The 16,894-nt window shown below is 46.4% G+C and overlaps 1 protein-coding gene across 9 annotated transcripts in view; it reads right to left on the bottom strand.

Moving 5' to 3' along the window:
• Positions 1-5,141: 5,141 nt before the first annotated feature.
• EML1 (EMAP like 1) overlaps positions 5,142-16,894 on the bottom strand; it is a 164,662-nt gene continuing 152,909 nt past the window's right edge. For all 9 annotated transcript variants that reach the window (XM_044435704.1, XM_044435708.1, XM_044435700.1 and 6 more), the window contains 2 exons: positions 9,283-9,413; positions 5,142-7,099 (listed from right to left, as the gene is read on the bottom strand). In XM_044435704.1, the coding sequence (XP_044291639.1) occupies positions 6,974-7,099; positions 9,283-9,413 (257 nt within the window). In that variant the 3' untranslated portion in view covers positions 5,142-6,973. The remainder of the gene's footprint in view (positions 7,100-9,282; positions 9,414-16,894) is intronic.

Genomic DNA, 16,894 nt, shown 5'->3' with positions numbered 1-16,894 from the left:
TTGGAGTTATTTATTAACCAAGACGGGCAAGGGTCCAATAGGCAAGTGGTGGGACGTACTCATCCAAGCACCTTGTTCACATCATCAGGCCACAATAACTGATATTCATCCATTAATTTTGGACCAGACGGTGGCGTTGGTATCTCCCCAGAAACCTCTGAGGCACTAGTAGAGTCTAGCTCGTGACGAATCTGAGCGATTTTCTCCCTGAAATGCTTGGCAAAGTCGTCACAGCGGGCCTTCGAGGGTGGAACCAGATCTTTCTTAGGACCTGGACGAACCAGGCCATGCACCACTCGAAAAAGCTCCGCTGGACGGCATTTTGAGGAGGCAATGGAAACGGAAAAGAATTTTTTTTTCACCATCCTCGCCACCACAGCATAGGCCCGATAATGGGCTCTCAAGTGTGTTCGGTCAGATTTATCCCGTGATCTCCTCCACCTACGCTCTAGCTGTCTCCCAGCCTGCTTCATCGCCTGCAATTCAGGTGTATACCGGGGGAAGAGTGGGCTCTGCCTGGCGGGAGAGGACACTTAGGAGCGATCGTGTCAACAGCCCTGGTCATCTCCCCGTTCCACAGTTCGACCAGGGCCTCGACAGGAACACCAGTCTTGTCAGCCAGAAACTCCCCCAGGGCCTTCAGGAATCCATCCGGATCCATCCGGCTCCAGGGGCGGACCCACACAATTGGGTCCGCACCCTTACAGAGGGAGAGGCCGCTCTCCAGCACAAACCTCACCAGGAAGTGATCTGACCATGACAGGGGTGTCAGACATAAATTCCTCACCCTCAGACCACCCTCTTCCTGCCCCGTCGAGAAAACCAGGTCCAGAGTGTGTCCATGTTCATGGGTTGGGCCTGTGACATGTTGAGACAGCCCCATGGCCGTCATGGAGGCCATGAAGTCCTGAGCCGCCCCGGTCAGACCAGTCTCGGCATGGAGATTGAAGTCCCCCAGACCAGCATCCTGGGGGTCCTCAACACCAGGTCCAAGACGGTCTCCGTCAGCTCAGGCAGGGAGACTGTTGGGCAGAAGGGTGCACGGTACACCAACAGAATCCCCAATCTGTCTCGGTCGCCCAACACCAAGTAGAGGCACTCCAGCCCTGTCCTCAAAGGGACCGGAAGTCCCATGAGGGAGATGGAGGCTCAGTAAACCAAAGCGATCTCCCCTCCCCTCCCTTCCGGGTGTGAATGGTGCTGAGCCAGATAGCCGGGCGGGCACATTTGAGAGAGGGCGACATCCCCCGCCTCCCGTCCAGGTCTCCGTTATGCAAGCCAGGTTGGCCCCCTCATCCACAATCAAGTCATGGATGAGGGAAGATTTATTGTGGACCGACCTAGCATTGAGCAGCAGCACCGAGGGGTGGTTGACAAGACTACCTGGCACCCTCTGGCTGGGGGCAAAACCAGAAGGAGGGACAGGTGTCAGCCATCTGTCCCTCCTTCTACGCAGACACATTAAACCCCCACCGCTGTAACGTCCATTGCCCATGACCACCCCAATGGCGGCGCCCCCGCGCTCCCCAGGAAACTCAACCGTCGACATGGCCAGGGACTACTCCATAAAAACAAATTAAAATACAATAAAATTATAAAAACAATCAAAAACTCCCCATTTCCCCCCCCCCCAATACAAAATTAAACTTCCCCCCACCAACCTAGTCCCCTGCCAGCCCAGCCCTGCACGGCCATGAACGGCCACAAACGGCAGTGCCGCCGCCCTTCAGCCGCGTCCGGCGGGTTAAGCTAGCGCCTGCCCACGCGCTCCGCCCCAATCCGGCGTCGGTCTCACCAGCACCAGCGGGGGGCGGAGCAGGGAGGGGCACGGAAACCCATCCGGCGGCAAGATGGCGGCACCCTCCTCTGCGCTGTCGGTGGCGGGCCTGGAGTGGCCCTGGCGTCCTCCGTTGCCGGGGTGGCCCAGCGATGGCCGTGGGAGCGGCATCAGCTGGCCCCCGGCTCGGCGGTGCGCCCCAGTCCGGCAGTGGCAGTGACGGCAACAGCGCGGCGCGGCAGGTGGTCCGAGCCGCGGAGCGCGGCAGATGTTCGGGGGGGGGAGGGAGCTAGAATTAACAGTTCTCCAAGGCTTTTCTCAGATTCTGTTATCCAAGATGTTCAACTGGAAACTGAATTTGCAGTCTTGCTCATGCAAAGCATGCCAGTGGTGTGGTGGAGGCGCAAGGGACCAGTGACACAGCCTTGCACTGAGAAGACAGCATGCAGCTGTCACGCACAGGCCATTTTGGAAAGCTTTCATTCATGGTATCGTTTAAGTTGGAGACGACTTGACCATGTGTAGCAACAAAGCCAGGAAGCATGTGGGTCACACCGCCTCTGTACCCTTGCAGCTGTGGTCAGTAATGGCAAACTGTGCCATTATGGGCTGCTGCTAAATATGTCACATTTATCACATGGACTCCTTGAATGAAAATGCAGCATCATAGATGGATGCACCACATGGCACTGGTTAAAAAAAAATTGCCTGTTTATTTCGTTCCTATACTGCCCTGTAGCTGAAGCTCTCTGGGTGATTATAGTGGTGTTTGGCTTCTTATAACAGGGATGGGGAACATGGGGCCCTGCAAATGTTGAACTACAGTTCCCTTAATCCATCACTATTGGCTATGCAAGCTGGGATGGGAGTAGCTGTCTAGCAATGTCTGATGGGACACTTTCTCACATCCATTTCTTATAGAGACACAAGTAGTTGTGTATATGTAATAGCAATAACTTTTGGAACAAAATCACTATCTTCCTGCTGTCTGCATTGTTCAAATACCAGTCCAGTATTTCCCCAAAGCATTCAAATTCTCCATCACATAAGAATAGAGCCTTTTTTGCTGAAGTATTATGTCCTGACTGGTGTTTGCTTTTCAAAAGGAATGAGGTATCTTGAGCCTTCTCATGCATTTGCAAGACTTCCAAACAAGGCTTTTGTAATGCAATGACCTTCCTCAAGCAGGGCACTTTATGCAGACCTTCATGCCTTCCATCTGAGACCTGTTTTTCCATCAACTACTTCTTTTCTTGCCATGAAAATACCTGTTGAGATTGAGATGGAATAGCTAGCAGCAGAGTATTTTTTGATTAGTAGCAGTAAGGGCCATCTGTCTTGATGCATCTTATGAAGATGCAATCCACCATCCAGAGCTGTAACAGTATTGATGGAAAGCCCGAAACAAATCAATGCAAGAATCTGTCTAGAAACGAGTTTTGCATTTGGATCTGGGTTCAGTTCTAAGACAAGCCCATGTCACCAGCTCAAGATAGGACCAACTCCTTGCAGGAGGGGCCATTCCTCTGTGGCAGAATGGAGGCTTTATATACAAAATATCCAAGGTTTGATCCCTTGAATCCAAAAGCAGGGCTGGTGAAATCGTCTGAAGCCCTGGAGAGCCTCTGCCAATACTCAACTAGATAAATGAGTAGTATAAATTCCTACTTCTATCTTTTCCTTCATCCAGTTCATATCCAGAATTTATAAACAAAATTAACTTGTGGTTGGGCTCTTTTAAAAGCCTAAGCTTTTTGGATATCCTACATTTGCCTGTATTTGAGCAGCAGAGTTTTCAAATTTATATTCTTAAAGAAATGTATGCCACTATCCACCCACCTCTGCATGAGATTATCAGTGCACTAATTATTATAATCTGAGACTATGTACCACTAACCCTGGCACAGGAACGTAACTATCTTTAAAGTCACTAATTCCAACCTATCTTTCTCTACTCCATAGCAATATTTGACCAAGTTCAGTTTAATGTTGCTTTTGCTTTCACCCCTAAAAAAGGAGCACAAGTTTGACCATTTTATTTTTTTAATGAAGTGTGAGAAACCACAATGGTGATAAATGCACAATTTCTGCAAGGCTGTGCTTCCATGTACTGTGTATGTTGTATTACTCACCCTGGAATAAGTACTGGCAAACACGCGGTGGTGGCTTGAGGCATTCTTTGATCACAGAGACAGGATCAGTCTCCCAAGAGACCCATTTCTTCTAGTGGACCCCTGGGCAGCATGTCAGGAGTGCTCACCTCCTTGCTACGGTCACCACTGTCCATGCACTTGTCCCCTCCCTCTGGGCAAAATCCTCAACTCCAAAGCTCAGAAGAACAAACAAAGCTGCTGTTTTCTCTGTACTCCAGTCAGTGCCGTCACGTGCTTGGATAGGGCCAGAGAATACAGGACATAGTAACAGCCACAAGAGCCGAGCCAGAGGGCTCTGGCAATCAGGAGCAGGACCCCTATCACAGTTTGGGCCAAGGTTTGTGCCATATGGTGCTGACCCCTGAAGGAAGCTTTCCTTCCAAGCAGCTGTTTGGACTGAAAGAGTAATTTTAAGAAAACAGGTCTTACAGTTCTGTTTAAAACTGAAGCCACATTAAGAAGCTGATCAGGCTGTGTAATCTATATAGCTAAAAATCCTTGCCAAAACTTCACAAGATTCAGTGCTTATCCTTGCTGACAGGTCAACACAGGCAAGGATCTGTTCATACCCACAGTGGCAGCCTTCCAGCCTGCAAGGTCACTCGACGGATTTTGACATTGTTCCAGAGCTTTGGAATGTTTCACTGTGCCTAAGTTATCACCACTTAGTTCTACCTTCTTCTCTCTAGGCAAGACTGCTTTACCACTTATATGGCTTAAGGTCATCCACAGAAGCCTTTCCTGAGTACCCCCTCAATTTGAAGAACATTCCAAAGGGGGGGGGTAATGCTCCCTTTGAACTGCTTTCCCTTGAATAATTCACCTGGTGCCCAACACGGTTATATTTTCAATATTCAAGTAACACTTTCCTGTTCTCCCAAGCATGTAAAATATTGCAATATATACGTTAAGTGATATAGTTTATATTCTTAAATATGATATAATTTTAGCCTTTGTTCTCTTGCATTATATTTTATAATGCTGTGCTGGTATGCTGGATTAATGCTGTGTTTAATTTTATTGACTTGTGTTTTGTTCTATTTTCACTGCTTGTAACTGCAAATACAAAACAGTAAATGTTTGTGCAAACCCTACTCTCCATATAATGAAATTGCTTCAGAAATGTTCAGCCTTTATGTAGCCCCATGTTCAGACTTAACTCTAGGTTTTAGTTCATGGTGAATGGTATAACACAGACAAATCAGACCAAATCCCCTTGATACATGATGTTTATTGGTGTCCTGCACGTTCAGTGTAGCAAGTTGGAGATGTAATAAAAAAGCTTCAAAACTTATTATATCTTCATTGAAATAATTCTAAACAACCCGTGCTTAAGAGCTCAATTAATTCACATGTCTCCTCTCCTGTTTTATAAGAAAAACTTTACTATTTCTTTCTTTTCAGAGCCTGTTTATAATTCTGTGCATTTAAAATCATGAGATACATTCCCCAATGTAAACAATACATTTCCATCTGTGTCACAATCAAAACTGATAAGGCCTTCTGAACTATTTGAGACCATCTCCACGCTTACTTCATTGTAATACACAGTCTTATTTCATACTACAAATATTGGTTCATGCAAAACACACAGTGCATGTGTGTGAGTGAGAAGGGTGTGAAGAGTGAAGTCATCAATCAATGGAAAGGGCACCCCTACATTTTGCGCTCCCAACTGGCTGCTGCATCGTTTGACCAGAGGCCAGGCATTCTCTACAAAATTGCTCAGGATCCTTGGGCTCAGGCTTCCTGAATTGCACACTGTTTCACTATATCCCTTAAAAATACTGTAGCCCCAAGAAACTATTTGGATTGCTTGTGCAGTCCAACTGGCCTACTGAATGGTTCATTTGTGTGTCCTTCCTCATCTCCTTTGCAGGTTTATGGTACGCTTATTTTTTTTAATATGTGGTCTACTTGGCCTTAAAATACGAATATACAATATCCATTAAGCAATAGACAAGTAAAGCTTAAAATGCCTTACTATTTCTCATGAATTGCTAAAAATTTTACACATGTATATGGTAGTAATATTCATGCTGATTGATATACAGATTGGTTTATTTTTATTTTATCAACTGAACAACTGAGACATGGTTAAGTTGGTTTGTTATTTTTAAATAAGAAATGGTTCATATACATGTAAAAAAAGTCTTCGTCTTGAACTAGGTTTCCTGAAGTGGAAATCCCTGATGAGATATTCAAGTTAAAACTGGGGTAGAATGTGCTTAATTTCAAAAAGAATAAAAATCTGGGCATAATCGAGAAAATGTTAGTCCCACTGAAATCAGTAAGACTTAATTTAGTTGCAATTAAATCCCTTTCCACATATTTCTATGGAAATTAAGTTGTAACTAACTTTTTCTATAATGCATTCCCACTTGTAAAATAAAATATATAAAAATGCAAGTTAATGAATATTCTAGCATTTGCTTTTTTATTTAAATGTGGGAAAACTCAGTAAGTACTACTGAATAAAATACATATTTCACATAGCAAAGCTATGGAAGCCCCACTGAAAAGAATATCACAGAACAGCAGTGCTCAATGGCTTGTCCACTCAGCATCACCCAGCTTGGTGTCACCGTTCATCAGAAATGGACGTACCATCAAATTTTCACCCACAGCTGTTCTAACTATGTAGTTAGATAGTTCAAAGGGTAGATAACGAAATGGTGAAGCACAACAGTGCAGTTTTGGGATACATTTCTTGTAACGAGTTAATTGAAAAGTCCTGTTCATTTTTATTGCATAAACATCCAAGTCATGACTTCATTTGAAGTTTGTACTGCTTCATATGTTATTCAACAAGAGACACACGGAGAAAATAGCTTTTTTGTTGTTTAAGTGATGCCTAACAAGTTACTGAAATAAGTATGGTAGTCAGCCAAGGACTTAGTTTTCCTGAGGTTTGTAAGGATTTTAAAACTTAAAAATCACAGTGTCTAGGCTAGACAGCAACCATATTGTTAAATCTTAAATATACAGTTTATACAGAACTTCGGTGCATGGTCAGTTCTTGGTAACATATACAAGGTTTCCTCTAAATGACTCGCCACTGCATAATACTGGTATCTTTTCCACCTGTGGAGATGAGATGAGTATCTTCATATAGAAAATCAACATTGGTTACATGGCTGCTATGGCCACCATACACGTGACTTGGAGCCTGAAAGACATTAAAGGTAAAGAAATGACAGAAGCATAAGCTTGATCATAGGAGTTGCTGCCTTAAATACTGTCAGCAACTGTAGCCAACGACTATGCGTCAGGTGCGTCAATCAATTAATTCCTGTTCCAATGTTTGATCATTGTACTTCCCAGTGAAGACATGGTGGGGAAGATTAGTCACCCAAAGAGGTGTACCTGGTGCCTACTATCTATTCCTTTTGGCACCAGGCAAAACCCTTTTTATTTACTTAACATTTAATAGTTAAATGGTTTTAGTTCTTTTAAAACTCATTTTAACTCTGTGTTTATGTTTTATTTATTGTTCAGCTGTTATACCTTAGGACTAACTTGAATGTGGTTGTTGTAGGCCTGCTGTTGTTTTTATATTATGCATATTTGATGCTAATGTTACTGATTTTGCTATTTGGTATTTTATTTTGTTCTGTTGGTTTTTTTGACTTCATGAACCACCCAGAGAGCTGTTCTGGTCTTATGGGTGGTATAGAAATTAAACAAACAAGTAAATAGTCATGTACGGTCAAACTGGTGGATGGCACAGCCTGCGCACTGCCATTTCTGTCATTAGCACCTTTTGCTCAGCATAATAAGCAGTCAATGGCAGAAGGCACATATGCTATGAGTGAGCTGTACTATGTCACATTATTATACTTCACCATTCGACGTATAAATGGACCCACTGTTCTTCCCTCCTGTATCCTGCTCCGAGTGTAGGGATCCTATGCCTGAAGATCCCATGCAATGCATCCCCTCCCTGGCTGGCAGTGGTTCCAGACATGAAGACCACAGTGGACTAGCAATGCATAGGTAATGTCTTTATCATCACCACAGCAACCTGTGAGTCGACTTCTTCCAAGGCCATTCAGAAAGCTTCACAATGGCATTCTGATCTTTGACTTTGATGTGCAAATGAGGTGTTATTATCTACTTTACTACACTGGCCCATTCTTCATAATACCTGTGAATCAGTTGACTTGTACAAGGCTACAGTGGGGCTTTTTCAGTTTCTTTCTGCCCATGTTCTACCTCACAAGCCATTTTTGAAAGAACTCACCCACGAGTTTCTGGATCACACAGCCTTTCTATCAATCAATGCCATGCAAAGTTAGTTTACTAAATTTTGGGAAAGTCTAGAAAGTAACAGGGATAGATGATTTTTTTTCAGACTGTAAGAACAGCTATACCCATTTCTGTAGCAGTGCTTGCTTATCATTTGGAGAAAATTAATACATAATACTCTGCCTGTGTTCTGACTGATGTGCTTATTTCCTGTAGCAGTTCTCCATGCAATGCACATGACATTAAAAAATTACCACACCTCTATGCTCTTCCTTTGTAACCACTGCCACAAAGATGTGGTATCAGACTGGACTGATGCATGGGGAATAGTCTTAAAGGTTAGGCCTACTACATGGAGGTCACCACAGGTAAAAGCACCTGAGCACTCAACTCAGGAGCTGGAATGTTTGACAACCCTAATTTACAAATCTCTGTAGGTACTGTCATAGTTCTTTTACTGCTGTTAAAATGTGATTTATTTAACCAGACTAAATGTGCATTCTATCTAACAAAAGTATCTATGTCCTTTTAATATTAACTAGGAACTCGTGTAGGGTGACCTGCGAACCTAGTTGTCTCCAATTTGAAATTTCTATAGTATACTGTGTCATATACTAATATGGTCAACATATTCATAGTCATAAGACTACTGCAAAGTCTTGTCAAAATAGTATTTTATACAGTTTAAAAATGCTAGTGTGTTTAAATTTCATTGCACAGATGACACAGTCAATTTTACATCACTTAATCACTTTAGTACTCACTTGCTCAAAACATCTGGTATTATTAGGAATCAATAATAATAACTACATTACACTTGAGAATGAAGTAAATATAAACATATCTAATAATAATGTATTTTTTAAAAAAACAAGTAGAAATAATATTTCATTAAGGTTGGAGGAGAGAAGTGCTCTAGGAGGAACCCTGTTTACAATCAATATTCCCACCAACTGGTATGAATGTTTTAATTATTGGAACTTTCTAATTTGTTCAAACCTTTAGAAAAGTGTTTAATACTAATCAAACTGCAGAAAAAGCAATCAATGGTGTTAAAACAGATGGCTATTTATAAAACATTAGAAGTGGAGTCTGGTGCCTTACCCTGAACTGTGAACACGGATAAGAGAAGAGATGTACTTTGCCAAAGTCATCACCAGTTGATAACAATTTCTTCCCATGCGAACGACAGACTGCATTAATATCCGTTCCATCAGAACCTTCTGGCCACACCCCTGAAACATTGAGGGATCAAACTGTTTTAAATGCCCCAATCTCTAAGCAAAACCATGGACAACTCTTTTTCCATCTATCCTGTCTAAAGGTGCAGCATTTAACACACCTTCCATTTCTAGGTATGCACTAGTATCTGGAACTTATGGATCAAACACAGGAGCGTTAAGACATGCTTACATAATTTGTTCAGTATAACCAATATTTTTACTAGTTTTTTTATGTGTGAGAGTTTAGAAGGCAAAAGGTGCTGGCATGGAAGAAGAACAGCTGGTATAAGAAAAGGCAGGTTGCTCACCTGTAACTGTTGTTCTTCGAGTGGCCATCTGTGCATTCACACATATGGGTGCTGTGCCTGCGCAGTGCCTATGGCTGGAAAGATTTAAAGCCTAATGGTTTTGGTGGGAACTCCACACCCCTCCCCCCCCACAGTATAAAAGGGTGGAGTGCCCGCCATTTCCTCAGTCTACTGAAGACTGATTGTTTGCCCCCTCGTTGGAGTGAGAGATATTACAGGGAAAAACTGCTGAACCGTAGAGAAAAAAATTACTAACGGAACTGGTATCGAGGAGAAATGGTACTGTATAAACCCATTCACTGACACCGAGCAGGGCCGGCGGGTGGGTTGTGTGAATGCACTGATGGCCACTCAAACGACCGTTACAGGTGAGCAACCTGCCTTTCTTCATCGTGGCCTCTGTGCATCACACATATGGGTGATTAGCAAGCTTACCAGACCTGGAGGCAGGCAGTGTCATCATTAAAGGACAGAAGAAAGGATTGCCCGCCCAAAGGAGCAATCGCGTCTAGCACGCACATCAAGGCAGTAATGCCTGGCAAAGGTGCAAAGAGTACTCCAAGTGGCAACCTTGCAAATGTCCTGGATCGGGTTGCCAGTGGCAAAGGCAGAGGAAGCGGCTACCACCCTTATGGAATGCCCTCTGGGCGTGACAGGTAAGTCAAGCTTGGCGAGCTGATACACTAGCTCGATGGTCTGTACAATCTACTTCGAAAGCCTCTGCGAACCAACATGGTCTTTATCATGGTCTGAGTATTTAACAAAGAGGCGGTTAGATTTACGGAAGGACTCCATGCGAGACCTGTAAAAAGCAAGGCAGTGACGAACATCGAGAGAATGTAACGACTGTTCTATCGGTGTAGTGGGTGTAGGGAAAAAGGTTGGTAAGACAATGTCCTGGTTAATATGAAAAGGAAACACAACCTTGGGTAAGAACACTGAATCAGTACAGACAACGACTTTCTCCTTATAAAGTTAAGGTAAGGAGGATCTATCCGGCGTGCGCAGAGTCCACTAGCCCTTCTGGCAGACGTGACCGCGACAAGAAAGGCAGTCTTCCAAGACAGGAGGCGTAAGTCAGTAGTTGCCAGGGGCTCGAAAGGAGCTCGGGTGAGTGCCTGGAGAACAACCGAGAGGCTCCAAGTAGGGATAACTGGACAAAGTGGTGGTTGAAGGTTCTGTAAACCCTTGAGAAATCGTCGTATGAGGGTATGAGCAAAAACCAAAGAACCCCGCACCTGTCCACTGTAGTGGGAAATTGTAGCTGTATAAACCTTAATAGATGATGGCTTAAGTTCAGATTGATGGAGTGATAAGAGAAATTGAAGGATATTTTCAACAGAGGCTGAAGAAGCGGCAAAACTGTTGGATTCAGCAAAGGATGTGAAGTGCTTCCATTTGGCCGCATAAGACTGGCAAGGTGCAGATCTTAGGGCAGACTGGAGAATGAATTGAATATCGGGATGGAGAGCACTCGGATTCGATGAGGCGTCTACTGGTATCAGGGAAGAGGAAGCTGTATCGGGACAGCGTCGGACCAGGGTAGGAGTCCCCGAATCCGCCAGTACCAAAGGGACCCATGGTTCATCGAATGAGCCAGGCTGTAAGATTGAGTGAAGGAAGATCTGGGTGACAACCAGCTCCATCCTGTTGAGTTATTAGATGAGGTATGAGAGGCAGATGGAGAAAGGCACTGCCGGAAAGACGGAGAAGAGTAGGGAACCATGGTTGACGGGGCCACCAGGGGATGATCAGGATCCCCGCGGCACCATCGTAGACGATCTTGGTTAGGACCCTCGTTATGAGCAGAATCGGGAGAAACGCATAAAAGAATGTGTTGGTCCAAGGGATCATGAGAGCATCCCCTGTCGAACCCAGGCCAATGCTGACACAAGAGCAGACCACCTCGCACACCTTGTTTGTGTGAGCAGCAAACAGGTCTATGTCCGGAGAGTCCCAAGTCCGGAAGAGGCGATGGCAGGTCAGATGATTCCAGTTCCCATTCCCTGCTGAGGGCGTCGGCCTCCTCGTTGTTGGTACTGGCCAGGTGGACAATGAGGAGGGTGATCTCCCTGGGCCTGCACCAGTCCCACAGTTGCATCGCCAGGCGAGCCATGGGGGCGGACTTCGTCCCGCTTCGTTTATGTAGAATACAGTGACAGTGTAGTCGGAGGCAACTTGCACAACGTGTTGCCGGAGAGTGTCCTCAGATGATCGAAGGGCTTTGAAGACCGCCAGGAGTTTGAGGTAATTGATGTGTCTGGTAGTCTCCTGGTGGTCCCAGGTGCCCTGTGTACGGAGACCAGCACATAAGGCTCCCAACCCAGTAAGGGAGGCATTGGTAAACAGGGTCAGAGTCGGGTGAGGCAGACGAAATGGGACGCCTACGGACAGATTGTGCCGCATAGTCCACCACGATAGAGTCTGGAGGATGGAGATCGGAAGGCGGAGGAGACGGTGAGGCGAGTCTCATTGGGGTTGAAACGGTCCATTGAACCACAACTGGAGTGGCCTCATCTGTAGCCTGGTGTGGGGAACTGTGGAGACTGTAGAGGCCATGTGGCCAAGAAGTTTCTGCACCGAGAGTGCTGGAACAGCTCTGTCCTTGTGGATTTAACGGATCAATGAACACAGACTGTCTTGTCGATTTGTGGAAGGAAGGCTCTCGTCAACGAGGAATCGAGACAAGAGAGGTCCAATAAAGTCGATGATCTGTGAGGGAGTAAGGCACAATTTCTCATGATTAATGCATAGTCCCAAATTGTCCAAGAGGGTACAAATAGTCTGAAGTGATGACAGAAGGCCTTCCTTAGACGGGGAGACGATCAGCCAGTCATCCAGGTAGGGTTACACTTGAATGCCTTGGAGCCGAAGATGCGCACACACCGGGGCCATACCTTTCGTAAAAACCCGGGGGGCAGTAGCCAGCCCAAACGGTAGAACGTTGTACTCAAACAGGTCAGAACCGACAGTGAATCGGAGAAGATGCCTGTGAGATGGGTGGTGATGTGAAAATAGGCATCTTTCAAGTCCAGAGAAGCAAACCAATCCTCTCTCCTAAGCAACGGAAGGATATTTTGAAGGGTGGTCATTCGAAATTTCTTGGTTTTGATGAACCTATTGACGCCACGTAGGTCCAGTATCGGACAAAGACCACCATCACGCTTAGGTTGAATTTTTTTTTTTTAGGTTGAATTTTTTTATTTAAATAAAAACATACTACAAAAGTTACAAAAGGCACAAAAAGTGCAACGTTACAAAAATAGAAAAGTACACCATCCAATATTTACAAGGTATCAAAATGCCAAATGTACACACATTTACAGGATTCCAAAACTTTACAAATCAAATTTACAGAAAGAACGTTCTACAGACTTCTCCTTGATAGGTTCATGCCATGCGTCTCACCAAAATTTTCCATGTATGAGCAGTATACGTACATTACGTGATCAGGGCATGAGCCCCACTCAACCACGGCCACAATTTCCTCCACCGACTGGGCGGCATCCTCCCTTTTTCCTCACGGCTCAACCAAAAGATCTTCTCTTGGACAAATTTGACTGAGCCAGCCACGTCAGCCACCTTTCGCATCTTTACTCTCTGTGGCGTTGAAGCGACAGCGCCAACAGAACGTACAGATTAATCAGCCCAATCGTGGACCACGGTACAGTCCAGTACGTCTTGGGAGCCGTGGTCTCTCTCCACCGCTGCTTCCTGGGCACCCTCCTCCTGGGTCCCTTCAATGGAGGAGTGGGTTCTGTGCCAGACACAACCGATTCCCAGTCCTGGGAGCCCAGATCCGGCCAGTCCAGCGCTTCAGACACCGCCTTCCATGTGGCACGTGCCGCGGGGCAATCGCTGACAAAGTGCCTCGCTGTCTCCTTTTGCGCCGTCCCGCTTACGACAGCCCCACTCTTAGGGACCATGAAATATCTTGAGTAGAAGCCGTGGAGCCCCTCAGAGCGTGCAAACTGTTGAATCGCTCCTTTACGAAGAAGCTGCTGAACTTCGTCTGATGACTGAGGCGTAAATCGGATCGGTCCCAGCGGGGGCACGGTATCGAACTCAATTCTGTATCCGTGCTGTATGATGGATAAAACCTACTGATCAGATGTGATGGACTCCCAAATGGGGAGTCGACTTTGCAGCCGATCCCCAAAAGGAAGAGGGGAAGGTGGGTTGAGGAGGAGAGGAGAGGTTCGCTCGTCCCGTCAACGCTGACGTTTGTCAGAGTTGGGGCGATGATGGTTCTGCTGGAAGTGTTGTTCTTGCTTCCGATGCTGCTGGCGGGGCTGGAACCGCTGACAGCCTGCAAATTGCGAGTAGGGGTGGTATCCATAGGGTGGACGAGACCATGACTACTTACGGAGAGATTGGTTAGGAACTTCCATCCAGTGAGCTGTAACCCTCGACTCATGGATAGTCTTCATCTTGTGGTCCGTCTGAGCGTTGAAGAGCCCTGAGCCATTGAAAGGCATGTCTTCAATCCAGCATTTTGTCTCGTCCGGGAAGCTGCAATTCTGGAGCCAGGCATGGCGACAGAGGGCTACAGTGCCGACAAGAGCTCTAGAGTCGGAATCGACATGGTGTCTCGCCGTGAAAAGCTGCTGGACCACCACCTGCATTGCCTCTTTGATGAAGATTTGGGCCAGGGTTTTTTGCTGGTCTGGAAGTGAGGCCGTGATATTTACTAACTTCTGCATTAGAAAATATTGGTATCAAGCCAGCGTGGCCTCATAATTAGAAATACGGAGGCCAAGTCCTGTAGTAGCATAGATACAGCAAGCCAACCTGTCGATCTTACAGCCCTCTTTGTTGCGGGTAGTAGTGTGTCCCCTCGACTCACGTCCTTGAGAAGACTCAACAACGATCATGTTCGGTCTCAGGTGACGCAGGAGGAATGGAATATCCCGCTCACGGACTTGATACATGGACTCGTATCGCCATGAAGTGGGCTGAGGCTGATTGGGGTAGATCCACAGCTCCGTCATTGCCTGGCGAAGAGTAGTAATCAGTGGCAAAATGATGGCGGCAGGATGTTTGCCCTTGACAATGTTGTAGAACTGGTTGGTATTGGGATCGAAGTGGTGCTGGGCCTTGATCTCAAGTGACCGCATAAGCCTCGCCAGCAGTTCCCCAAAGCTTACATAGGGTTCCTCTGGTGAGCTGGGACCCTGTGTGGAGATCACCGATCTGGTGAAGTAGAAGCCACTTTGAAGTCCTCCGAGCCTGAATTGTAGTGAGGCGGGAGGCTAGAGGAAGAGTCGGTAGGCGAAGTGGGACGCCTGGACTGAGCCGCTCCTGAAGTCGAAGGAGCGTCTCTCGGTACCAGAGAGAGGGTATGATCGCACACCGACAGGTAGTAACCAAAAGGTGGATAATCATCCCATGGCTTGCGATAAGCCAGTCTATGGGGTGGCTGAACCCATTCTTCCGAGGGACGAACAGAGGCGCACTGTTGATATTGCATCTGCTGATATTCCCCTGCAGCCTTCGGAGAAGGCTCAAGTGATGGTTGGGGAGTAGGTGAGCGAGCCATTGGAGGAGAGTCCCGAATCTCTCCGTCGGAGATTGATCCTAGCAAGGGAATGTCCCGTTGCTCAGGGGAAGACTGGACGGAAGGTGCAACCCATCTTGGAGACCCAGGTGGGGTCACTTGCATGGCCAACTGGAGGGCCGGGCCGGTCGGTGTTGGTACCGAAGCAGCCGTCGGACTTGATGGGGCGGACGAACCCAAGTCACGGTGTCTGGAATGGTCGGCTTTCTTATGTTTGCAAGCCAACTTATCCGTCTTGTCCTTCTTAGGCTTCTTATGGCCTGAGGACTTGTCCAATCCACTATGCTTCCTCTTCTCCTTTTGCTTATGCGGAGATGCAAAGGAACGTTGACCCTCTGGCAAAGGGGCACCATCAGCTGATGGGCAGGGCGGAGCTGTGGTGGAAGAGGAGGATGGAGGAGCAGATTTGCCTGCCAGTTGGTCCAATTGGAGCAGGGCTTGGTCCCACAAAAGTTTGCGCAGGTGGTTCTCCCGATTTTTCCTCGCCTGCTTAGTAAAGGCCTGGCAATGGCCGCATTTATCAGTCCTGTGCCCTTCTCCAAGACAGAGAAGGCACAGATCGTGTGGGTCAGTAGGTGACATTTTGGACCCGCACTGACAGCACCTGCGGAAAGCCGCACGCTGCACCATCGAGGAAGAAAGCGAAGATAGCAAGGTAAGGAGAAGAAGAGTGTGTGTGTGTGTATGTATGTGTGTGTGTGTGTGTGTGTGTGTGTGTATATATATAGAAACAGGGAAAAAGGGAGAATTGAGAAAGAAAACTTCTAACAGGGAGGGAAAAACTTGGAATCGTAACGTCTAAGAAGATAATAGCAACTGGATAAACATGCACAAACTGAGAGACGAAAGGCTCGAGGCACAGCGAACAGCGGTCGCAAGAAGACTGAGGAAATGGTGGGCACTCCGCCCTTTTATACTGTACGGGGGGAGGGGTGCGGAGTTCCTGCCAAAACCGTTAAGCTTTAAATCTTTCCAGCCATAGGCACTGCGCAGGCGCAGCACCCATGTGTGTGATGCACAGAGGCCATGACGAAGAACGGATTATGTTGAAAGCTTCCAAACTTGCACAGTTCCCTTCTAGTGGCAAACATTCAAATGCATTCATTATGCATGAAATAGCATTTTTTCACATATCCAAAGTGAGTTCTACCTGAATGGTTAATTTTACTCCAGGTGCAAAGATACTGAAAGCAGAAAACAACATCACCACCACCAACAGAGCATGTTTTTAAAAAGCATTTTACGGAGTCACCTAATGTGTCTGTCCATAACCTTTCACACCTGGAGGATTACAGGCATCCAGCGGAGGATGGGATGAGCAGAGGCATGGATCGCCTCCACACCTGCCCTGCCCTCCAAGGCACTTAGATGACTAATTCCAGTTTCCTGAGGGCTTTACCCTTGCTTGTGAAGAGGAAAGGCAGAGGCATCACTGAAATTCTTGCATTCTGGTGTAGCCTTGCTCCTCCCCTTCCTCCCCACTGCAGCTCTGAAGATGCACGTGCGGCTCTGGAACCACAGCTGCCACAGAAAGGACTGTGCCAGCTTTTGGGGGAACATGACATCAAATATTCCTAAGGATCATCTAGCAACCAAAGGATCAGGCCCCTAATCAGTGAAGGGCTCGT

Source organism: Varanus komodoensis, unplaced genomic scaffold (assembly GCF_004798865.1).
Source record: "Varanus komodoensis strain SLA01 unplaced genomic scaffold, ASM479886v1 scaffold3, whole genome shotgun sequence".
Lineage (NCBI taxonomy): Eukaryota > Metazoa > Chordata > Lepidosauria > Squamata > Varanidae > Varanus > Varanus komodoensis.
Note: the sequence above shows the minus strand (reverse complement) of the source record. Positions and strands in the feature narration are given on the sequence as shown.